The sequence below is a fragment of the Schistocerca americana genome, chromosome 1, assembly GCF_021461395.2.
Source record: "Schistocerca americana isolate TAMUIC-IGC-003095 chromosome 1, iqSchAmer2.1, whole genome shotgun sequence".
In the NCBI taxonomy this organism is placed as follows: Eukaryota; Metazoa; Arthropoda; class Insecta; order Orthoptera; family Acrididae; genus Schistocerca; species Schistocerca americana.
The window spans coordinates 567,623,798-567,650,280 of record NC_060119.1 but is presented as its reverse complement, the minus strand read 5'-3'; the positions used below and the strand labels follow the sequence as shown (position 1 = coordinate 567,650,280).

The window sequence follows — 26,483 nt, the reverse complement described above, 5'->3', positions numbered from 1 at the left end:
AGGAGAAAGATGGTGATTGGAATTTCGTGAGAAGATTCCGTCGCAACGAAAAACGCCTTTCTTCTAACGATTTCCAGCCCAAATCCTGTGTAATTTCTGTGACACTCTCTCCCATATTTCGCGATAATACAGAACGTGCTGCCTTTCTTTGAACTTCTTCAATGTACTCCGTGAGTCCTATCTGGTAAGGATCCAACACCGTGCAGCAGTATTCTAAAAGAGGACGGACAAGCATAGTGTCGGCAGTCTCCTTAGTAGGTCTGTTACATTTTCCAAGTGTCCTGCCAAAAAAGGAAAAAAAAGCAGTCTTTGGATAGCCTTCAGTCTCATTAGTAGATTTGTTACATTTTCCAAGTGTCCTGCCAAAAAAAAAACGCAGTCTTTGGTCAGCCTTCACCACAACATTCTCTGCGTGTACCTTCCAACTTAAGTTGCTCGTAATCGTAATTCATAGGTATTTAGTTGAATTTACGGACTTTAGATTTGACTGAATTATCGTTTAACCGAAGTTTAACGTGTTTCTTTTAGCACTCATGTAGATGACCTCACACTTTTCGTTATTAAGGGTCAACTGCCTATTTTCGTACCATTCAGATATCTTTTCTAAATCGTTTTGCAGTTTGTTTTGATCCTCTGATGACTTTATTAGTCGATAAATGACGGCGTCCTCTGCAAACAACCTAAGACGGCTGCTCAGATTGTCTCCCAAATCGTTTATATAGATAAGAAACAGCAAAGGGCCTATAACAATGACTTGAGGAGTGTCAGAAATCACTTCTGTTTTACTCGATGACTTTCCGTCAGTTATTACGACAGGAAATCACAATTCCAGTCACATACCTGAGACGATATTGCCGGCCGTGGTGGCCAAGCGGTTAAAGGCGCTACAGTCTGGAACCGCGCGGCCGCTACGGTCGCAGGTTCGAATCCTGCCTCGGGCATGGATGTGTGTGATGTCCTTAGGTTAGTTAGGTTTAAGAAGTTCTAAGTTCTAGGGGACTGATGACCTCAGATGTTAAGTGCTCAGAGCCATTTGAACCATTTTTGATCCCTTCTGAACAGCACCTTGCAAGGCATCCCAGTTATGCTGAATAACGTTCATGTCCGTGGAGTTTGATGGCCAGCGGGAAGGTTTAAACTCAGAAGAGTGCTCCTAGAGCCACTCTGTAACGATTCTGGACGTGTGAGAGTCGTGTCCATACGTATCAGGGGTCCCATATGACTCCATCTGCACACGCGCCACTCCACTACAGAGCCTCAACCAGCTTGAACAGTCCGCTGCTGACATACAGGGTCCATGGGTTCATGAGGTTGTCTCCATATCCATCCGCTCGATAAAATTTGAAACGAGACTCATCCGACCTGGCAACATGTTTCCAGTCTTCAACAGCCTAATGTCGGTGTTGACGGTCCCAGGCCAGGCGTAAAGCTTTGTGTCGTGCAGTCATCAAGGGTACATGAGTGGGACCTCGGCTCCGAAAGCATATATCAATGATGTTTCGTTGAACAGTTCGGACGCTGACAATTGTTGATGGCATAGAATTGAAATTTGCAGAAATTTGCGTTAGGATTGCACTTTTGTCACGTTGAACGATTCTCTTCAGTTGTTGTTGTTACCGTGCAGGATCCTTCCCGGTTGCAGCGATGTCGATTTGATGTCTTACCGGATTTGTGGTATTCACAGTACACTCGTGAAATCGTCGTATGGAAATATGGCCACTTCATCGTTACCTCGGAGATGCAGTGTCCGATCACTCGTGGGCCGACCACAACACCACGTTCAAACTTACTTAAATCTGGTTTTATAGATTAGATTAGATTTACTTTCATTGCAATAGATCCGTAGTGAGGAGGTCCTCCAGGATGTAGAACATCTCAAAAAAAAAAAAAAAAAAAAAAAAAAAAAAAAAAACAGTAATACATGACAAATATTTACAACTAAAACAAAGAAGCTAACGTACCTTCCACACGTCCTAAGTTGATTGATCGTCATTTTTAGATGAACACTATATGAAAGGATCATTTTTTCACTAAGATCGTATTAATTCACTGATTTTAAAATAAAAAAATGTTTTCTTTAATTTGTAAGGTAATGAACATATAAAAGAACTACTACAATATTTACTTACAATGAACACATTACTGCACTGTGATGGTGCAGAAGTTAGATTGTACTTTATATACACACATCAAAAAAAGTTTTGCATCACCTCGGTTCCGAGAGTTCCGGATCCTGTACAGAAAATTGGAATAGAGGTCAACATAAACATCATTTCCGACCATTTTATTGCTCATGAAAACTACACATTGCCTGTTGTACCACCACACAGCGAGACTTTCAGAGGTGGTGGTACAGATTTCTGTACACACCCGTAGGTCTAACATCCAGCAGCACGTCCTCTTCATTGATGCATGCCTGTATTCGTCGTGGCATACTATCCACAAGTTCATCAAGGCACTGTTGGTGCAGATTGTCCCACTCCTCAACGGCGATTCGGCGTAGATCTCTCAGAGTGGTTGGGGGGTCACGTCGTCCATAAACAGCCCTTTACGATCTATTCCAGGCGTGTTCGATAGGGTTCATGTCTGGAGAACATGCCGGCCACTCTAGTCGAGTGATGTCGTTATCCTGAAGGAAGTCATTCACAAGATGTGCACGATAGGGGCGCGGATTGTCGCCCATGAAGACGAAAGCCTCGTCAATATGCTGCCGATATGGTTGCACTGTCGGTCAGGGTATGTCATTCACGCATCGTACAGCCGTTACGGCGCTTCCATGACCACCAGCGGCGTACGTCGGCTCCACACAATGCCACCCCAAAACAGCAGGGAACCTCCAACTTGCTGCAGTCGCTGGACGGTGTGTCTAAGGCCGTGTCCTAAGTGAGAGACAGAAGCGAGCGACAGCTTCAGGCGACAAAACACAACCGCAGGTGTAGTTACAGAGGTGTCCTACGTGAGCGACATCTGTGTCGCTGCCTGTCTCCGGCTGCAACTGGCGACGTTTGAATTCAAACGTGTTTGAATCTTGTCACTGCAGCACGCGCGACACAGAGCAACAGCCACGTGTCTTCTTGGCAAAGCAGTGAAGCGGACGCGACGGCAGCTATGAATTACTTAACACCCGATTTTAAGAAAACTATGCAATGAAAAAATTTGATTCTTCCGCAACCTATAGCTTGATAGCCTTAAATGATAAAGGTCAGAATTTATTTTCGTTATTCGTCATAGTTACTGTACTGCATGAAATTAAGTACATGACTGCACGAAACTTTTAAGAATTTGCAGAGGTAAAATCATATTGGGTAGACTTTTCGTATAGTTCATTTAAGGTCATACATTATTGTGTATGAAATGAAACCAATATATCTAAATTGTATTTAAAGTTGAGACCGGAATGATATCTCTTTTCATTCTTGAGATATTGGTTGTTATATCCGTGCCGGCCGCGGTGGTCTAGCGGTTCTAGGCGCGCAGTCCGGAACCGCGCGACTGCTACGGTCGCAGGTTCGAATCCTGCCTCGGGCATGGATGTGTGTGATGTCCTTAGGTTAGTTAGGTTTAAGTAGTTCTAAGTTCTAGGGGACTGATTACCACAGTAGTTAAGTCCCATAGTGCTCAGAGCCATTTTTTTTGTTATATCCGCGGACGGGTCGCTCGCGGTACGTCCGAATCTTTCCTGCGTTGCAGGAATCAAGTGGTCGTAAAAATCGTATCTCATAAAAGGTTCAAGATATCGAAACGACGAATTTTGAAAATGACAGCACGCAGAAAGATCTATATTATCATATGATTAACAGTCGATACGTTTTTGAAAACGCGTGAGCAGACCGAAAACAAGACTCTCTGTAACTTACACCATGAGGTTTTGCCCAAATTTTCGTAGCCAAACAAAGGGAGAGAAACAGGTAATCGGGGTATCAAAGTGACCAGCATGAGGTCTAGTTTGGCATGAAAATATCGAACTGTTTGAAAGTAATCAGGGTAATGAACGAAAACTTAATAAATACGCTGCGGAAAAATTGACATATTTCACGAAAAGCTGTTGTAAATGAAATGTCAAAAATGTCATCTGTTCAAGACCTAGCTATTTTGCACATAAAAAGATACATTGGTGCGGTATTTAAATGTCAAAAAGGCTTCCTTAGAATCAAGTACGTTAGTAAGGCAAACGAGGAGTCAGAAAGATCATGCTTTCTGAAAAAAACTTGAAATTCAAAAATGGAAGAAATCAATCAAATATTTTATAAAATGATTTGTGTAGAAGAAATAAGGTGATCAGAGAAACGTTCTACTTGCCTTTGAATGATGCTCGAAATCATGAACAGAAAATGAACTGCATCAAACGTTTCCCTAAAATTTTTTATTTCATACTTCTAGACAGATCGTTACACAAAACGTTTGACTTTCTTTTCAAAAAATTTTAAGCTTTACTTATAGAGAATATATAGATCAATCAAAACGCTTGGCCTTAACACTGACTGCTGATGAATTACGTTCGCAACATCAACTATCTGTAAAATTTCATGGTTCATTGTAATTTATTAGTAATTAAATGTGTGTGATATACTGGGAGAGGTGTGAAGATCGAGGTCTTTGGCAAGACCTTAAAAATTTACTTAGCGATGCAGTGTAAACAGTATACACAAAACTTAGTATAAAGGAACGTAACTGAGTCAGTAAAAATATATGAACTGTCGGGAATCGAACACAGGAACTTTTCTTCACACAAAATTGTAAATCGAATCGCTACCCCTGCACCACACGTAGCCCTTAATCATTTATAACAAATTGTGTGCTTATATTTCTATTTAGCATAGTTAGTCGTGTAATAGTCATTCTTCCGCATTTATTGGCTGTTATAAGTTCTTGATCACGTAAAAAAAAAAAAACAACATTCGTATTTAATTTATTGATGAGATAGTCGAATGCTCTTCCGATCATTCACGTGTTTTCGAAGAATTTTTCTGGTAAGCTTCTTAGTTGACAATACTTATGAAATTCTCAATGGAGAAAAATTAATTTCATGCACAGCATTCCTTTTCACTTTATTTTCTTAAGTAAACCCAATTCTGTAGCCTTACTCTCCAGCTACAGTATTCTACAGGTTAAAAGAGTCTGTTTTATAGAAACAGCTGGTTGCCTCTAAGCAGCCATCTTGTAGCGCGACATGGTCGCTAACACGCAGGACACCCAAGGTTGTCGCCCGATGCTGCTGCTTGTCTCTGGAGTGTCGCGTGTCCAGAAGTCGCTAGCTGTTGCTAGCTTCTGTCGCTCACGTAGGACACGGCCTAAGGCGTTCAGCCTGACCAGGTTTTGTATATGAATGCGTGGTGACATGTCCAAGGGAACAAACATCAAGCATTCATGTATAGTTGATTCGTCTTGATGGCCAATGGATCCACAACCTTGAGTGTGGATGCATATTTACATTCGGCCTCCAGCGGGAATCTAAAATTAACGAGCATGGAGGACTAGTTAGAGACTGCAGATAGATGGACCTGAGTCAGTTGGGGGAATGGGTTGAGGCAGTCTGCGCATTTGCGATAAACTCTGTGTCGGGGTGGCGCAGTGATTAACCCAACTGCCCAGTAGGTAGGAGATCTCGGGTTCGAGTCCAGGTCAGAAAGTAGACTATGATTCATATAAAAAGCGAGATAAGGTTACGAAATTGATAAGAACACATATATTTGAATAAATGATGGAAATTGTTAATATATTTTTGACAGGTCTGATTTCAGATTTCTTTGTGTTTTCATGATAATTATGAAATAATTATTGATGGAGCAGTCTACATGTGTAGACAATAATTCATGAACTCCTTTAAGGAACCAGTTCAGCGTCTTCTTAGATATTGTGAGAAAATCACTGAAACCGTTAATCTGAGAGCATGATTTGTTACTCCGAAAGATTGATTGTCACGTTGTGTGTTTGATTGTGATGCCGCTTTGTAGACTGAGTTCAGTCTGGTGTATTGCACTCCTGGCCACTAAAGTTACGACACCCTGAAGGCAGCATGCAACAAGCATCAAATCGGCGTGAAGTGTAGTACATTATTGAGTGTGCAAATAACTAGTATTCCAGCCCAACCGCACGAAATATGTAGTAACACCAACATCTGCATTCTATATTCAAGGAAAGAAAACGCAGCGTGTTTCTCATTCAAAAATCTCATTCGAATGTCATTTGTTTGTGTGAATATTGTGTTTTCTCGCATGAGGGAGAACAGTGTCTGGAAGCGGATGTCGGACAGTAGTAGCGGAATACCCTATCGTAACAGCGGTTTATCGTTGCACAGTATTGGTGCTCCTGTTGATCATAATACCACGACTGAAAATACGGGATTGATGGGTTGAGGATGTTCATGTTCAACGCCATGCAGGATTTCATCGCAGTTGCCCCGTCCAAGTACCTGCGACTAGTGCCCGAGTGGACAGACGCAACGTTTGCTCGGCTGTGCAGGATCATTTAGCTCCGTGAGTGTCTTTAGTCAGGAAATGGGCCTCAGCTCTCCAGTCACTGAGACTGATAGCCTGCGGCGCAGTAATAAGTAGCAAGGAAGAAAATGAGCAGCAAGCTCAGTGCCCAGCCATTGTTTCTATCAGGGCTGCAGCTATTTGCACGTTTCACACACTGTATATTCCCAAATCAGCTACAAATTTTGTCATGTGACCATCCTGCTGATCTGTACACACACGATAAGTAAAATTTCTACATTTTATCCTTCCTGGTGCTGCTGTTTAATAGATAGAAGTACAGATTATAGGTCGGACTTGTAAATGTTTTTCACCAGTTAGCGGTTACGAAAGTTAGACTAAGCAAGATTACTGATGGTGGAACCAAATTTATTTCAGTTTTAGATTTGACAGGTACACCAACACTTCATCGGGAGACAGCTTTCACGGTACGACAGTGTGAGGTACGGCGCAGTCGTCACCGTACGCCCCTGGAGGTATGCAGCCCGCGCCGCACTGCCCCGCTAGCGCTAACTGATGTTCTGGGCACTTCTAGGGGATGGGCGTGGCCTCGACGGTGTTGCTCTCGATGCCGCACTCGTTGACGCCGCGCAGCATCAGGAAGTAGCCGCTGTCGCCCCACTCGGCGCCCCAGCTGTTCTTCACGATCCAGTACTTCTCGCCAGAAGCGTCGTCTACTCCGTAGCCCACAATCAGAACAGCGTGGCTGGTTGGCTGGAGAACAGGAGTTAGGCGTTATACACCAGCCCTCTAAGAATTACTTATATATCGAAGATATTACTACCATATTCCAATTCCTGCAATCTTTATTATTCAATACTGAGTGTTTCCGGTCCTCGAAGTAAAAAATAACTAAATTAATTTATGACTTCCAGTCACACACCTGATTAGCAGAAAGTTGGATTCGAATCGGACAGCAGCTGTTTCTAAATAGCGCTAGTAGATCCACCTAAAGTGTCACTGTATTGTAAACTATGGAGGAACAAAGCAACTCAGGCGTCAGAACGGCGACAACTTACCTGTTTCTTGAGTTTTTTGGTCCACGAACTGAACATTGTAGTGTTGTGTTTTTTTTTTTTTTGCAAGTAAGTAATATTTTATTTTTATATGGTACAACTGCTATTATTCTCTGTATTGTAGGCTCCGCCAAAGTTATGCAGTAATAAAATAGGGAATGTAAACTACTACAGCAATTTCAGATTGTAGCGGACAAAACAGGCACTATAAAACTTAATTTTTTTTTTTTTTTTGCTTTAACAGACAAATATGGGGAAATCACGACTTAAATGGAAGATTAGGATATAACGTCCTGTCGACATAGAGATCTTCAGAGGAGGAGCACAAGCTAGGGATGTTGCAAAGAACAAGGAAACCGGCCACACCCTTTCACAGGAACAGTCCTGGCATTCGTCTGGAGCGATTAAGGGAAGTAATGGAAAATTGAAATCTGGCTGGCTGGACGCGGGTTTGAGCCGTCTTCTTCCAGAATGCTAGCTCAGTGTGCTTACCACTGCGTCATTCTTATGGGTATGACAGAAATGAAATTAAAAAATAAAATAAAAGAAAAAGCATGAAGCCATAGAAAAAACTAGTGAGATATATTCATTTGTAAGAAGAGCAGTAGGTGATAGAATGCTCGTGGGGAAAGAAAGGTGTTTCCATGGAAACAGTTTTAGGAAATAACTTGCTTTTCCGAGAACATTTAGTGATGAATAAGGAACGGTGTTGTAAGGTCAATAAATTCTTTGATCAAGACTGGATTGAACACCACATTTGTGAGCGTTCAGCCCATGTTAGCTGTACCTGCATAAATCTGAACAGGCGTTATAATACGTATCATAAACGTTTCAGTACCGTTAAACTACTATCTGGACTTAGCCCTTTTCTGCTCAAAATTTAATAACTTTATAATGTATTTATGCTTGTTTGAATCAGCTTCTGGTAACTTAGTACAAAGATGTATAACTTTTACTCATTATAGTTTAATGGTTATAATTATCTAATTAAAACTTATTTCCACCAAAATTACTTTTTGTGTATTACAATTTCATGTCCGATACAATACTCAAGTTTAAACAACGAAAATGGAAAGGATGGGAAAAAATACAAAACATCGACGGACGTATGTTCTTTTGACATTAAGTTATATAAATTTACGAGGATAATCCCAAAAGTAAGGTCTCCTATTATTTTATAAGTACAGTACTCTGTTTGTGTGGCAGTTGGTCACACTGTTATGAAGAGTGCTTCACGCGCTGTCTGTAAATATGCGCACGCCGCGCTGAGGCGCTCAGTCTTTGGCTAGGCAGCCGTTGAGAGTGGAGCTCCCGTTGGATGTTATCGCCAAGTGCGAATTGCGCGCAGTTATTCTGTTTTTGAATGCAAAGGGCACAGCGCTGATTGAAATCCATCGCTAATTGACGGAAGTGTATGGTTAGTCGTGCATGGATGTCAAAAATGTTCGTAAGTGGTGTAAAGAGTTTGCAGCTGGTCGGACCGAAATTCACGACGAACAAAGGAGCGGGAGATCGCATGGTGGTGAGTTGGTATGACAGGGGCATACAAAAACTGCCACAAAAATGCATCGACAGAAATGCTGATCATGTCGAAAAATAGCTAAATGTTGAAGCTGTAAACTGATGTAAACCATTGTAGAAATAATCAGGTCTATGTACTTATAAAAAAATAGGAGACCTTACTTTTGGTATTACCCTCGTATTACGTAGCGTATTATAGTACTGTTTTGTGTAAAGAATGTACCTATACAACCCTGAGAAAAAATTATAATTTCAACCATTCCGTACTTTTTGTCGACAAGCATTTATGTTAACGTTCATGAAGACAAGAGTGACTAACGACACAGATTAACGTTTTTTTGAGAGAAAGCACAAATAAGTTTACAACTGATGCCCACTCTGACGCGAAACTCATTACTTGCCTGACCGGCGTGCAGTTTCCTCGCGCTGCATTTATTTACTGTCAGCCCCAGCTGGTGGACGAGTTAACTCGGGTTCCAAAGTCTGTTGTGAGCTACGTTTTTAATAACGTCATGTTTATGTGATTGGTACACCATCATCCGGTTTTGAACAGGTCTTGAGGAAAGTTAGTGGACCATCGAATAAAATGTATGGGGCTCCATTTAAAAAAAGACGAACTGATGTTCATATCTTTGTAACGAACAAAGTTATAAGAAAGGCGCCTAGGCAAGATAAGTGAGTCAGTTCGTATATAATGAGGTGACGCAGCGGGTAAGACGCTGGGCTCACATGGGGAGGAATAGAGTTCGCGTCTGTCTCCATCGTGCAGATACAGGTTTCCAGTGGTTTGAAATCGATTCCACGGCTCCCGTGGAAAGGACATGGCCAATTTCCTTCACTTTCCTCGTCCTACCCCAGCGTATGCTTAATGTATGATGACCTTGCAGTCGACGGTACGACGACTCTTAATCTTGCTTCGTTATTGTAACATCATGGGGTTGACGCAGTGGATCAATGTAGGAAGACACGGCGCCTGTCAAAACAGAGAACTCACAGAGTGCAGCTGCGCAGTGTAGGCCTACAGCGGGCTACGTACCACGCGGGGGTTGAAGTCGACCCTGGTCTCGACGTGCTTGTACACGCCACCCGCGTACTGCCGGAAGTCGTCGTACACCATGAAGCCGGCCGCCACGGGCCCGTTCTGCACCAGCGCCTCCTGGATCAGCACCTCGTTGCCGCCGCCGTAGTAGCCTGTGAAGCACAATAAATCGTATACCACAACAACTCTCGAACCTGTTACCGTTAGCGGGCAGTGGCCTCTGTGTGTGCCAGGTCGATTGTTATTTGTAGTTCACAGTTGCTGTTTGAGTTTACACATTGTCATTATGTCATTTGGAGATAGCGAGTGGAGGTGCGGACGCCAGAAAATGAAGTGCCAAGTGGAGAAATCGGAACATTTCCGGCATATTCTTCTGTTGATTTCAATAGAGGGGTGACAACAGTGAATGCAGAGTTAAACATTTGCGCCGTGTATGGAGATAATGCCATTGGACAGAGCACGCCAAGAAAATGGTTTTCTCGTTTTGAGGAAGATCGTTTTGACATCAGTATCAGTGACTCTCCACGTTCATGAAGACCTAAGCGGTTTGATGGAGATCATTTAAAAGCATTAACCCCACATCTGCGTACTCGAGAACTGAGAAAGGTGATGGACTGTGATCAGTCCACCATCGTGAATTCTTGCATGCAATGGGGAAGGTTCAAGAATCGGCAGTGTGGGTACTGCATGCTCTAAGCCAAAACCACAAAAACGGGTGGGTGGTCATAGATGCATATCTGTTTGCTGGTCATCAATTGGATCGTGAATAACACCGACCGTACATATCCCGCATCGTTGCGGGTGATGAGAAATGGCGTCTTTATGCTGACATAAGGAAACGAAAGGAATGGTTAAGCCCAAACAAAACAGCAGCTCCCCGTACAACGACCTGCGCGCGTCCACATAAGATAGTATTACGCATCTGGTGGAACAGCGGCGGTGTGCTGTACTACGAATTGCTTGCTCGAGGAGTAACCATCACTGCTGACGTTTGTTGTCAAAAACTGAGACATCTTGCAGACGCAGTCCAAGAACAACGACCAGAAAGACTGCGTGAAGTGACGCTACTCCACGATAACGCCCGCCCGAGTTCTGCTAGACAAACAAAAAACACTATACAGGAGTTGGGATAGAAAGTCATTCCGCACCCACCTTAGTCACCTTGTGTTGTGCTGTCAGATTTTCACACTTTCCGCTCTCTCTCGAACAACCTTAAACAAACGTCCTTTCCGGATGAAAACGCGGTCCGAACATGGCTCGACAAGTTCTTCGCCTCAAAACCACTTGGTTTCTATTTCTGCGGAATGGAAAAGTTGCCGCAGCATTGGTGGGAAAGTGTTGTGAAGGAGAACATTTTACTTCCAACTTAAGTCTCTGTTATGCATATATGTTGTATTTATTAAACCTATGGGAAAACGCTACGAACTTATGCACCAACCCAAAATATACATAATATATTCAACCTTTTGAATATAGTTAGACAACCTGGAAATAGTGGACAAAATCGGGAAAGTATAAGATTAGATATCATAGAAGAAATGGATATATTCGTGCATAATACAAAAAATGTAGATAATATTCTAAAGGAGATTCTTGTTTGGGGGTGACAGGGGGAGGGGGACATACCACCAGGCTTCTGAGTAGTTTGATGTGGCCTGCCGCGAATTTCTCTCCACTATTAAACTCTTCATGCCATAGTGGCACTCATATCCAACGTCCTCATTTATTTGTCTGCCATATTCCAATGTCTGTCTTCGCCTGCAGTTTTTTACCCCACCCCCCCCCCCCCACCCCCCACAACACTCTCCGTTATCATTGAATTTATTCCTTGATATCTTCACTCATTTGCATTTACAAGACTACCCTACAATTTACACTCAAGTGTTCACCGACTTCAGATTATTCCTCCACCGTACCACTCGTGAACAGCGTGTGGGAGAAACGCACTCTTAAATCTTTCCGTGCGAAGTCTGATTTTTCTTATTAAGATGATGTAGGTGAGAGCCAACCAAATATTTTAGTATTCAGAGAGAAAATTTCTGATTGAAATTTCCTGTTTTAATGATAGCCATCCCGATTCGCATATCATATCCGTGGCACTCTCTCTCCAACTCCCTTCTTCGAACTTTTTCGACGTTCTCCGTCAGTCCTATCTGTTAAAGATCCCATAGCACACAGCAGTACTCGAGAGGAGGACAGATATGCGTAATGTAAGCAGACTCTTTATTAAACCTGTTGCATTTTCAATCTCCTATCATCCTGTCCCTTTCTCTTTTTTCCCCATATGTTTCTCTGCTCACCGATACTGCAAAGAACCCCTGATGTCTTACCTTATCTGTTCACCTATTTTTCAACATGCTCGCGTAACACCACATCTCAAAGACTTCGATTCTCTTCTTTTCCGGTTTTCCCATAGTGCATGCTCGAAAAGCATATACTTGGAAATTTATTTCTCAGATTATGCCCTGTTTTTGACAGTAGCATGCTTCTTTCGCCTAGGAAGCCCTCATTGCCCGTGCGAGTCTGCTTCTTACATCCTCGTTGCTTCATCCGCCTTGCACATTTTGCTTCTAACGCAGCAGAATCAATTCACTTAATCTATTTCGTGGGCCCCAATTTCGATGTTAAGCTTCTCGCTAATCTATTTCCATCTTTTTCTCATCACTTTCGTCCTGTTTCAGTTTATTCTCGGTCCTGAGTATGTGCTCATGAGGCTGCACATTCCGTTCCATAGCACCTGTAAATCTTCCTCAGTTTCAGTAAGAATAGCAATATCATCAGTGGATCTTATCATCGATATCCTTTCACCATGAACTTTAATCGCAGTCCTGAACTCTTCTTTTGTGTCCATCAGTGTCTCTTCGAAGTACACGTGGAACAAGCGGAGCGAAATACAACATGCCTGTTTCACCTTGTTTCATTGAGGTATTTCGTTCTTGATATTCCATTATTATTTTTCCCTCTTTGTTCCTGTACATATTGCATATTATGCGTCTTTCCTTATGGTTTACACCTATTTCCCTGATAATTTCCAACATTTTGCATAATTTTACATCGTCGAATGGTTTTTATAGGTTAACAAACCCTATGAACGCATCTTGATTTTTCTTAAATCTTACTTCCGTCTTCAAGCGCAACGTCGAAATATCCTTTCTGTTGTCTTAAGCTTTCTTAAAGTGAAACTAATCTTCTAACTAATCCTGAATTTTGTTAATGAGATGATTGATTTAAAAAAGAGACCTGTAATTCTTTAATATGCTTAAGGTAGTTCTAAAGCAGTACTTAGGACGCGCTAGTGTGAAACTAATGACTGCCTAACTGTTAGTATCGCAAAAAAAAGCGAACGCGTTGTGCAGTGAAATACATCCAGTGCAAGTGTCAGCACTATAGCGTAACGTTAGTAGTACTCCTAAGACACCAGAAGGAAATACAATCCGAATAAAGCTCTGCAACAACGAAATCGTAAGTGAACAGATGGCATGTTAGTGTATCACACCAGTCTTGCACCATAGTAAGTGAAGCATAACTATCTGAATGCATCACAAACAAGCTGTGTTTCATAACTCAACAGTCGACAGATATCTTGCTTGCTGCTGAGCTTCACACAGCAAAATAATGAAAACAGGTACGACCGCCCCCCCCCCCCCCCGCCCGTCCCACCACTCCCCTCCCCCAACCCCGACTTTCGGGATATTTTAAGACAACGTTTAAAATGGGAATGCATGAAAATAAGCGACAGCATTCTGATGCCAACTACGATATGAACTATAGCTATGTGATTTTGTTAAGAACTATAGTCATGGGATTTTGTTAACAGTGTATAAACCGCTGAGTGAGAGTTGTGTGTTTCAATTCCCTTAACAGCCAATTATAGCCATCAAGTTACAGACAATTTATAAGGGTAGTCAAATGAAAACCGAACGCTTTCAACGATGGGATCATGGAATGTTTCCATTCAAAAGTAATTACAATGTGAAACTTCCTGGCAGATTAAAACTGTGTGCCGGACCGAGACTCGAACTCGGAGCCTTTGCCTTTCGCGGGCAAGTGCTCTATCAGGTTCGCAGGAGAGCTTCTGTGAAGTTTGGAAAGTAGGAGACGAGGTACTGGCGGAATTAGAGCTGTGAGGACGGGGCGTGAGTCGTTCTTGGGTAGTTCAGTTGGTAGAGCACTTGCCCGCGAAAGGCAAAGGTCCCGAGTTCGAGTCTCGGTCCGGCACACAGTTTTAATCTGCCAAGAAGTTTCATATCAACGCACACTCCGCTGTAGAGTGAAAATTTCATTCTAATTACAATGTGCGTTAAGACATTTATCCCTCTGGGAAACAAGACAATCAGTTCCTGTTTCTTAGAACGCGGCCAGCCGGTGACGGATCCACAATCGCACTCACTCTTGCACTTTCTCGTCCGCCTGAAACCAATGTCCACACAGGTCTCCAAAGATGTGAAAATTCACAGAATGCCACGTGAGTAGCGCAGTGCATACACGACCTCAGTAAGTCGGACAATCTGCCCGATACGAAAGCGCTGGTATCGCACGCTTCTTACGCGTTGTGAGCTATACTACCGTGCCTACGTCCAGTAGAGCGTTTGGTTATTCCCAGCCACATGAGACACGTTACTGGTCCATTCAATCTGTCGGCAGCAGCGCTCTGCTTCCAACACAGCACTCTTGACAACTTGAAGTCTGCTGGGGACACTTTCAACGAGGTACCTGAATGACTGTGGAAGAATAGCTGCCCATTCTTTCCCGAGAACAAAGACTAGAGAAGGTATTTTTGTTAGTCGTTCTAACTCATATCAAAGGTATCTCATTGGGTTCAGGTCGAGCTCTGGGCAGGCAAGTCACTTTCAGGAATATTATTGTCAACAAACCATTCTGTCACAGGAGCTGTTTTATGAGAGAGTAAACAAACAATCGTCTTCCCTGGCTGTCATTTAGCATTCAGTACGGAAATATGTGCATTATGAGGTGCCACTCGACCATTGCACCCTATTCTTTTTAACTGCCTGTGTGCTGTTGCTGTGCTAGCTGAACCGCTGGTAGCACTTTGGAACACAGGAGTGGTTCCTTCCGCTGATTTCATGCAATTTCTTACAACCACCGACCACAGTGCTTAATGGTTCCTGTCCGCCAGTACATGAGGTCTGCTTGGTCCTAGTTTAGCTGTAGTTGTTTCTTCGGGCTTCCACTTCACAATCACGTCATGAACAGTCGACCTGGGCAGATTTTGATGGGCTGAAATGTCCCGGTTGGATTACATTGCCCAATGACGGGTACTTTTGATCAGCTAATGTAATCAGGAGTGTGAATGCTGAAGCTCGTCAAAATGGAGAGCTCAAGACACGTGACAGAGTTGATAGTATCGTCGGCAGTCAGAATTGAGACTCACCGCCCACGTAGCTGTAGTCAGACACGAAGTACCGCTTGCAGGTCTGGTTGGTGGTGCACGCCCCGTCCACGCCCAGGTACGGGTTGCATTCCTCCTCCACGAAGCCGTAGTCCTGCACCAAAAATACAACAATCATGTCGAGAACAAGCCTTCTTTTTATGTGACATGAAAGCAACCTATAGTAAACTGCGATATGATATGCTATAGAACGACTAGCTACTGAAGAATATTTCTGTATAACAGACACACATCATTTCTCTTTGTCGATGGCACAAGTGATATTGAGAAAGGCTGGCAACGTGATATGAGTAATGTAGCCGAAAGGGTAGTCAGCAACATCAACACGTGACTTTCAGAGAACAGAATAACATTTAACAGCATCAAAACAGAGTGCATTCTATTTCTAGCACACTCTCCTTGTGTGGTGACGGAATGGGTCTGAGATGGAAGAGCGTCGGGCTGCAGATGCACTTTTAATACTGTTAGTGGTAGAGAAAAAACATAAACGAATGTGTTCGCGTTGCATGCAAGCATCTCACTGTAGAGCTTGTGGTGGAAAATCGACAGCAATACCGAAATTTTACGTGGATGACAGCAATGGAGATGGAAGAAGTACTGTTTATAATGGGACTCAAAATGGCCAGTCTAGATACTGTTGTACGCAAATCCAATAGTGTTAAAGACAGACCGTTTGTGCATGAAACGCCTTAGCTACTGTTATTCACTTTAGTATCTGGTATAGTAACAATAACGATGAAGTAATATTACACCAATTGCATCTTGACAACCATAGATGTTCAAAAGCTATATGAGGTGGATACCTGATAACTGAAGCATTTCCGGGCATACTTTTATTTAAACTTTATTTTTACTTATACTGACTTAAGGAAATATTCGTAAATTCCATAAGGTCTGTTTTTCAACACTCGATATGATAATATAATCGATGCATACCATGTAAAATTATAGATGCATCTTTAATACCTGAAGTTAACTAGGAATTTTCCGAGTTCCAAAACAATTACTTTTAAACATAACTTCACTTGTTTCTCTGTCTTGATTAATCTAAGTTACAAAACTACTTTGCCTGATTCCTTGAATTGTGGATATTTTGGTAAACTTCTTCTGTGGAAGAGTTGGAAATTTGTGCCATTTCAGGCAGCAAACTTTGCTTCTTATCTCAGTTCCTGGAGCCCAGTAACTACACATTCCATAACGCTGGACTCTCCTCTTACAAACTAGCTAAATGCGCAAATTCGTCCTGAGTCCACTTCCTGGCAGCCTTCTTCAGTGGTTCTTTTTTTTTGCCGAAACATCGCTGGCACTCACTATCAGTGCGTATCCATCGCGACAGTAGTCTCAACATTTCCGATAACGTCAGGAAATGTTTAGAGGAGAATGTGTTGCGTCGTTGATGTGGCGTAGTGTACGGTGCACTGGATTACTAGTCTTCTTTTTCATGTTAACATCGGATAGAGTCTCTCCAGTCCCAATACTTTCTACTTTCATTTGTTAATTCTATACAATATCTCCAAGTCGTTTTTATATGTTATTGCTGCGTTGAAAAGTCTAGAAATTTCGAAACTGGCTAACTGCTCGTGCTGTTACTTTATGTGGTAAAACGGACGATTTCTTACCATGGCCACATATTACGGCTCAAAACAAGCCATTTTATGGGTAGTTTTATTTAATGTGTGCATGAGTAGGGCAAAATATATTAGCAAGATGTGGTCGCGTACAACCTGCGAAATACAGCGTTAATCTGGGACACAGTATGGCGGCACACTACTCGTTGGCTGCTGTCAGCCCTCCCGACAATGCCGGTATAGTTTTCCTTGACTGAGAGCTATGGCGAGCAGGTCTCTGCAGATGGAGATTGCCGTCTACTCGCAGTGCGCGACTATCTGAGATCTTTCCCCACACTCCCCCCTTTGGTTTTTACCTGCTCCGCAAATTTTCGGCTCGCCTGTTTTTAGGAATGGGGGACTGATGACCTTAGCTGTTTAGTCCCCCTTACACATCCCAACAACCACCACCACCACTGCTACCTGGCTGACTCTCGGCACTGTTTACACGACATGTATTACTGGCAAAAGCTCTCTGACAGTGAAAAACCTTCACGCCTATACTTCACTTTGGTGGTGTCGTGCCGACAGCTCTGCAACTTACAGTTTGTAGGGTCTCTGCAGCCATCGCTTACTCTTGGCCATCCAGCAACTGATCACCACGCCGTCCACAACTGTTCCCTGTGGCTCCCTTTCTGACGAGCCCAAGACTCCCATGCCGCTGTCCACTTCCGAGCACAGCCTGAGCTGGCAACCTCGGTCGCCACTTCGAGATCTTCACACCCCGCGCTGAATGTTGACGTCACTCACCGGCGATCCGAACGCGCACACGGTGCTGTGTCCCGGAACATGTACCGCGTTCCAAGCGGAGCGGTTGACTGCTGCACCCTCGTCTCACGCTGTTCCACCGCGGATAGTAGTGGCGCCAGGAGCGCCTAAACGCCGCTGACTGTGCCTCTGTCCCAGCGCAATCACGATAACGGCACTAACGTGAGCGGCTGTATGGGGCAGGAGACTAGACGTGTCGCGAATTACAAGTCATGGTACACAATACTGACTCATCCATCATTCGTTCAGACCATGAGGTGGAGAGAGATATGCTCTTGGACCAGACTTCCTTAAAGGTTCTACAGGAAGGTGTGCAGTATTCCGCAGGTCCCACTTGCAGCAGGCTGTCAGCAACACTGAGAAAACGAATGGTATATCCCAGCACTTACACCGTTGTTCGACAGCTGGCGTTCTCGTATCATATTCAAAAGACTCGTCAATCTTTGAACCTCGATTTGTCGACAACAGTTGAGAAATGTATTGCTATGGAGCAGCATTTGTTACATTTGAAATGGTGAGCAATTGGGTTAATGCTTCCCTTGTCACAGTTTGAGCCAGTGGTATGGATGTAGCAGATGAAGAAAATTATTACAAAAGTCTTCAGTTAACCGCTTCTGGGTATGTGATGGCATCGTCATATTGTTTTACAGACCAGCGTTTCGACCACGCTTGCAAATGCTCTTCTCAGGGTGGTGTATTCACTTGGTCGTGTACTAGCAAGGCAGCCACTTACCGTGAAGAGGAGGGTACGGGCAGGTGGTTGAAATTATTCCGAAGCAGTCTGCCGACATGAATCACGATGGTGGATATAGGCTCCTAACATTTCGGGTATCTTGCTACACACCACACATCCCTCCTCTTGCACGTTTCCCTCTACAGCCTCATGAATCTGATAGTCGAATGGTGCGACACGTGGAAACGTCAAGTAAATTCGCAGGACAGCCAAGCCACAGCCACGTGGGGTAGCCGTGCGGTCTCAGGCGTCTTGTCACGGTTCGCGCGGCTCCCCCGTCGGAGGTTTGACTCCTCCCTCGAGCATGGGTGTGTGTGTTGTCCTTAGCGTAAGTTAGTTTAAGTTAGATGAAGTAGTGCGTAAGCCTAGGGGCGATGACCTCAGTAGTCTGGTTCCATAGTACTTAACATAAATTTCCGAATTTCCCAGACACTACACGTCGCCGTACTGCTCACCATTTCTGTCGTCTAAATTTCCACCTGTTCATCTACAGCCAGCCCATCCTTCTCAGTAAAACAGTAATGTATTCAGGTCTAGCCCTAGGCAGCAAACTAACATGGAAGGCACACCTCTCAATCCGGCACTAGGCATAAAATCGTCTAAAATTTCTAACAGGTCGCACCTGGTGTCTACATCCTTCTCCCATTATCCTAATCTATAAATCCCTCATCCACGTCATCCAAACATATTCCAATACTGCCTAGTCTCAGAGTCCCTTAAATTCTACAAATCCCTCGCAATCCTGTGAAAATATGCACTCTGCCTCGCTTCCTGCAGCCGCCTATCTTTCCAATACACATTCTGTACCAACTCATGCACTTGCCACACGTTCATCTCTTCTTGGAGCACCTCCATACCAAATGAATTAACCACAATTTTCAGCTCCTCACCCAGTACAATATTAACAAATAATAAATTGTGGTGTGATGCTGGTAGCCCTCCATGTGCTTTCCCTTATCCATTCTATCCCGTCGGAACTTCAACCAGCTTCCACTATCTTACAATTAAATCCGTCCTGAGATATACTCTTCCGTCCAGCCCTTTTCATAATGCTCCATCCCACATGATCCATCTACTTTCCCCCCACCCGTTACATTCCCCTCAGTGGCACTTGTCTCTACCTGTGGTCCCAATATGCTCCATAATCATACTCATTGTTGCACTTCCTTCAACAAAATGATCATTTTCATGCGCCACCAGCACCATTATATTCCAATAGCATTACACCGTCATCAGTTGTTTATAGTGAAACTGAAATGAGAAATCATCTAAAAGTTTTAAAAGTGACAAAAATTGTCAAACATAGTGTATTTTATCAACATAATTTCCTTCACACGCACAATATATATACTATGCTTGACAATTTTTATCACTTTTAAAACTTTATATATGTATATAAGTTTTTTTTTGCATCACCTCGGTTCCGAGACTTCCGTAACCTGTACAGAAAATTGGAATAGAGATCAACATAAACATAATTTCCGCCCTTTCTATTGCTCATGAAAACCACACATTGCATGTTGTACCATCATACAGTCAGACTTTCAGAGGTGGTGGTTCAGACTGCTGTGCACACCGGAACCTCTAATATCCAGTAGCACGTCCTCTTGGATTTCTGTATGCCTGTATTTGTCGCGGCATACTATCCGCAAGTTCATCAGGGAACGATTGGTCTAGAGTGTCTCACTCCTCAACAGAGATTCGGCGAAGATCCCTCAGAGTGGTTGGTGGGTCACGTCGTCCATAAACAGTCCTTTTCAATGTATCCCAGACATGTTCGATTGGGTTTATGTCTAGAGAACACGCTCGGCACTCTAGTCGAGCGATGTCATTGTCCTGAAGGAAGTCATTCACAAGATGTGCACGATGTGGCCGCGAATTGTCGTCCATGAAGACGAATGTCTCGCCAATATGCTGCTGATATGGTTGCACTCTAGATTGGAGGATGGCATTCATGTATCGTTCAGCCGTTATGACGCCTTCCATGACCACCAGCGGCTTACGTCGGCCCCTCCTTATGCCATCCCAAAGCAATAGGTAACCTCCGCCTTGCTGCACTCGCTGTACAGTGTGTTCAAGGCGTTGAGCCTGACCGGGTTGCCTCCAAACACGTCTACGACGATTGGTTGTAGGCATATGCGACACTCATCGGTGAAGAGAACATGATGACAATCCTGAACGGTCCATTCAGCATGTTGTTGCGCCCATCTATACCGCGTTGCGTGGTGTCGTGGTTGCAAAGATGGACCTCGACATGGACGTCGGGAGTGAAGTTGCGTATCATGCAGCCTATTGCCCACAGTTTGAGTCTTAACACGACGTCCTGTGGCTGCACGAAAAGCATTGTTCAACACGGTAGCGTTGCTGTCAGGGTTCCTCCGAGCCATAATCCGTAGGTAGCGGTCATCCACTGCAGTAGTAGTCCTTGGGCGGCCTGAGCGAGATATGTCATCGACAGTTCCTGTCTTTCTGTATCTTCTCTATGTCCGAACAGCATCGATTTGGTTTACTCCGAGATGCCAACACATCCCTAATTGAGAGCCCTTCCTGGCACAAAGCACCAATGCGGACGCGATCGAATAGCGGTATTAACCGTCTAAGCAGGGTTGAACTCGAGCCGTGTACCTCGTTCCTGGTGGAATGACTGGAACTGATCGGCTGTCGGACCACCTCCGTCTAATAGGCGCTGCTCATGCATGATTGTTTACATCTTTGGGCTGGTTTAGTGACATCTCTAAACAGTCAAAGGGACTGTGTCTGTTATACAACATCCACAGTCAACGTCTATATACACACATTTTGTTAAATGTGTATGGCCTTGGTTTTCTAGATGGTAGAGCGTGGTTTAATCATGGGTGGAGGTGGGATTTCTCTTCGTTTCACTCCCTCTATGATAGAACCATGTCCATGGAGCCTGTTATCAAATGTTTCCTAGAGGTAACAGCCGGCTAGGGCCCGCCATCCCTCCCTCACTTGTGCCGCGACAAAGAGAGGCTGCACTCTACTTGCACTAAGGGCGGTAGACCGGTCACTGGCTTGTGTCACAGGCTTTTCCATCTTTGCAGTATTTATTAAATGCATAAAACCTGTGGCTGAAGAGTGATTTTATCCTCTGGGGAACTGAATTCGCGACAAAGAAAACTATCACAACCAGGAAAAGTTTTCCTGAAGTTGACAATGACCACGCAGGCCTGTGCTCGTTTATTACAATAATGTATTTCCTTGTAACTTTTATTCTCGTCAGCAGACTATTGTCAAAATTATACTTTTCTGATTTTTTGGTTACACCACCAGTGTTCCTGGTAATAAATTCATAGATTTGCGCTTTCCCACAGTTCATGAAGGTCTGTAACGGCTATGCGGAAACAAACAGTAGACGAAACGAAATGTGTGTTTCACATGTGACGCCACTACTTGTTCAAAGGTAAGAATGCAGCGTTGAGTGGCGTCGCCAGGTCGCACAGTACCTTTCCGTAGCGGCCTCCAGCGAGGTATGCGAAGCCCCCGGAGCAGCCCTGGTCGAGCACGCTGCAGCCCATCAGGTCCTGCACCGACAGCACCGGCTGCAGCGTGTTGTTGGTCTTGATACGCAGCCGAGATTCCAGCATGGCGGCTGACGCGAACGCGAAGCAGCTCCCGCAGTTCGCCTGGTCCCTAGACACACGGTACACCCGCTGTACAAAGTGCGTTACTTAGCTTTAATACGTTAATAGACTGAAACCACTATTACACATGAAAATCTTCGTGTATCAAGCGCCAGAACCTTGCTATCAACACGTGAAATGACGGTCTGTACTTGCCATCGTCCCTTTACAAGACAAGAACAAAAAAGTATTCAAAATATTATTAAATTATCATGTAGAGGAATGAAAGGTTATTGCGTGATAGTGGGAATGCTATGCGTGTTCTGGACCACTTTTCGTGAATCATCATTCTTATAATTGATGTCATCGTTATTACCATTAATGTATCATCATTATCAATGACATCATCAGTGGCATCATCATCCTTATCAGCAGGAAGCTACGCCCCCTTCCCTTCCCCATATCTCTAGCCAGCTAGAGTGCAATATTGAAACGAAACAACCAATGAAACATGCAAGATGGTACATTACCAAGTACCACTGAGTTATGTACCAGCCTCACAGTTATACGTTGTGAACCGAATTAATATTAATGGCGTTATTGCGCGATTCAGTTGACTAAATCCACACATGTTGGAGATTCAGAAGTCCCACGCAAGCCCAGAAGCACGTAAACGCATGTGGATAACGGCATACCAATTTAGTTGTCCATAAAATACTCACGTGGCATCCGAGCCTACTCTTCCCATTTTATGTTATAAGATTTTGTGGTGTGGGTCCCTTGGCTCCAACCTGTTGCTAGCAGATGCGGCTCTGGTTTGTAACGCCTCATACGCGATCAAATTTGTCTGACAGATTCGCTCTTTGCTATCTAAGGTTTGTCAAACAAGTCCGTTTACATGCCAACAGAGTTTGTCAGTTAAACCTCACTTATGAAGCAGACGCTGTTCGTGTCGTGAAGCACTTTAATACTAGTTGCAATGGCTGCCAATGCAGACAAAGCATTTTCTGCGTTAATTTTAGCGCTGTGTGTAGAGAAGAAAAAGAGGCTAATAAAGGAAATGGTTGAAGGAAAAATACACCCACGGAAATCTGTTGAAAGAAATGTTACACTCAGAACCTGATGATTGCATAAACTTTCTCCAAACGGACAATCCGACTTTTAATAACCCAGTTACTTCGCCTTTACATTGAAAACGAAGATACAAGTATGTGAATGATTATTCTCTCCCACTCGATCCTCTAATCAAAGTTCATTAAAATACCTACCATGGGAACATATACATCGTCGTGGAAGAACCGGAGGGTGGCAAGTACCACTTTCGTACTTGCCAGCGCTGTTTTGTGTTTAGCCCCGATTTGTTTCAATTCTTGTGGAAAGTGAAAATATATTAAGATGAATTGTAGTAAAACTCATTTTCATTAAACACACAAGGCTAAACGTGAACACAAACAAAGTCCACCATTTTTATCAAAATTATCGATAGTTAAAATTTCTCTCAGACGTGTCAAACACGCTGCGTAACAAACAAGCAAAACAGTGTCGTATAGCGTCAAATATTTGACAAACATTGTAAAATTTGACAGATTGTTTGATCGTGTAGGGGCCTGTAGGTGTGAGAATACTGAGTCTGCGGACAGCCTGGCACTTGGGACACAGTAAGCTGCCTGTGTACAAGGCGTTCGCTCCTTTTTGCACTGTGTGAGGCGCTTACTCCCGGCTTGTGTTAAGGCTGCTTTAAACAACTAACTTTGTTTGTCAAATTCGCTGTTCGCTGGCCACGGCTTTGTCAAACAAGCGGTACCAATACAGTTTGTCAAATTTAACATCACTTTTGAAACAGCTGTCATAAAGTATTTTGACATTGGTCGGAATGGCTGTTGCATTGATTTTGGCACTGTGAATGAAAAAGAAAAAGGAGACAAGACGCTGGCCCAGAAAATGATTGAAACGGAGAGATAAATGTGCCCACGATAATCTAAGTTCCTTAAGATACCATAACATGGAAAAATACACATCGTCTGTGGAGGAACCAGAGAGCTTCGATTTTTATTTTATTGAATTTGCACTTGTATGTTGAACGTAGAATATTGATTTTTTTCGCAAAGTATTCCTGTATAATATATGGCTGAGGAAGACACAACACTGCAACCATTTCGGTAACAGCCAGTGCTCTTTTGTTTATAGCCACATACTCTTTTGATCGTAGTTTCTACAATTGGGGCAACATATGATATAATAAGAAAAACTCTTTCTCGCTAAACATGCACGGCGAAATATCAACTCAAACAGCGTCCGCCGTCAAGTCGGCTGTCAATCAGAACACGTCGAACACGCTCTATGTTTGACAGAAACTCTAAATTCAGATATGTACGACAAATACTCATACCAACAATTTATGTAGTACATGAAATGAAATGATCGTGTGGCGTAGTTGGGCCGGAGGCCCCATCCGGGAAGTTCGGCCGCTGAGTGCAAGTCTTATTTCAGTTGACGCCACATTGGGTGAATTTCGTGCTGGTGATGAGGATGAAATGATGATGAGGACAGCACAACACCAAGTCCAAGAGCGGAGAAAATCTCCAACCCAACTGCGTGGGAGGCGAGCACGTTACTATTCAACTAAGCAGGCGGGCTATATAGTAAATGGATAAGAGTCATTAAAGTGTAGAATTCTCCAAAGCCGCATACTGCCAACTTCAATAACTAGTGAAGTTCAACACATTGTTTGATCATTTATAGGAGCCTTAAATGTGACCATCTGAGGTGGGATCCATCCCCTCCTCCCTCCCCACCTGAGCAGCTGGCGAGATGAGCCCGCCTCATCATTCCTGCCCTTGTCTCAGTTCCCGTTAGGTCATTGATGGATTACTCTGTTGGTGACTACCGTTTTATAGACAGTTCTTTTTCTGTGTATTCCTAAAAATGTATTTGTGTGCATGTTGCCACGTACTGTTTTGTCTAAATTTAATAGACCCTTTTCCGATGACTATATGCCATTGTTAATCTAGATTACATAGTTCTGTCCATCCCAACGATCTTTGCTCTCGCTACCAAAGGCGATAATAAATTCCATTCTTCTTATAAATACTTCTGCTTTACGTCGCGGTCACTGACAGCCATTGTCATCAGTGCTACAGGATACGCCCCTCTGGAGCAGATAACGCCATTTTGTAAAGACAAATTACTCGCGTCGCTTGTAAATTAATTTCATACACATAAAAGACTATTAATTCTGAGAAAACGCACTAAAATCAGTTGTGTGCAACAAATAGTCATAAGAATAATGTGTGCAGCACATGAACAGCAGTCGTTAGAGAGCAGAATGCTCCAAATTTTTGGATGTACGAAATAATGAAAACTTGAATTGGAAGAAATATATTAGTGAGCTGTTCAAATAATTTAGTTCAGATACTTTTGTTCTTCTTATAATTGCTAGTCTTGGAAACAGACAGGGCAAAGTCCTAACATGTTTTGTATATTTGCACCCAACAGAGAATTACGGAATAATTTTCTGACGCAGCTCATTACTTAAAATGAATGTACTGCTTGGACAAAACCAAGCAGTAAGAAAGACATGTAGCGGACACCCGCAATCATTTTGTAGGTACTGCTCTGACATTTCAAATGCATCTTCAGAATGAAATTCATCATAAATGATCCATCGCAATTTGAGAAAAATAATGATGTCCATACCTACAACACTAGAACAAAAGTTAAGCAGGATTACTAATTTTAAAGTTGTCAGTTGTTCAGAAAGGAGTTCAGTATGTATCAACAAAAAATGTTAATCATTCCTCCGAAAACACGAAATGTGTGATAGGTAATAAAGGAAGTTTCCTATACAACCTAAACTCATTTCTTCTGTAGAATTCCTTCTATTCCACAGACGGATTTTTATTTAAAAACTGGTAGTCTATAAAAAAAAAGAAGTACTTTTATATGTAGTTACAATGTTATATACAGGCCAGTGTGCCATTTAGGAAATTGCTCATGGCTAATATGTAGACATCCACTGAAACTACACGTATTAATTACTTGAAAACTTACTCTTTCCACAAGATTTCGATAAAACGTCATTAAAATAATCTGTGGAACATGTAAGTAAGTAATACCTCCCAGAAGCCGCCCTCTTTTGTTTCCTCACAAAACCTTACTCTGAGAAGAAGCGCCAAAGTTGCGAATACCACATCTTGAAGTCCCTTCGACGGAACATGAAAAGAACAATCAAGTCGAATGAAAAAAAACGTTCATTGTCGTTTCCAACGACAGGGGTGTGGTTCACAAGGAATTCACGACGGAAAAACAGTTATTCAGCTCTTATAAACT

The 26,483-nt window shown here is 43.1% G+C and overlaps 1 protein-coding gene across 1 annotated transcript in view; it reads right to left on the bottom strand.

Moving 5' to 3' along the window:
- Positions 1–6,830: 6,830 nt before the first annotated feature.
- The window catches only part of LOC124624962 (dipeptidyl peptidase 1-like), a 55,231-nt gene continuing 35,578 nt past the window's right edge, over positions 6,831–26,483 (bottom strand). Inside the window, exons 7-10 of the mRNA XM_047149141.1 lie at positions 22,038–22,224; positions 15,445–15,556; positions 10,050–10,204; positions 6,831–7,190 (exon numbers count right to left, since the gene is read on the bottom strand). Coding sequence (XP_047005097.1) covers positions 7,008–7,190; positions 10,050–10,204; positions 15,445–15,556; positions 22,038–22,224 — 637 coding nt within the window. The 3' untranslated portion in view covers positions 6,831–7,007. The remainder of the gene's footprint in view (positions 7,191–10,049; positions 10,205–15,444; positions 15,557–22,037; positions 22,225–26,483) is intronic.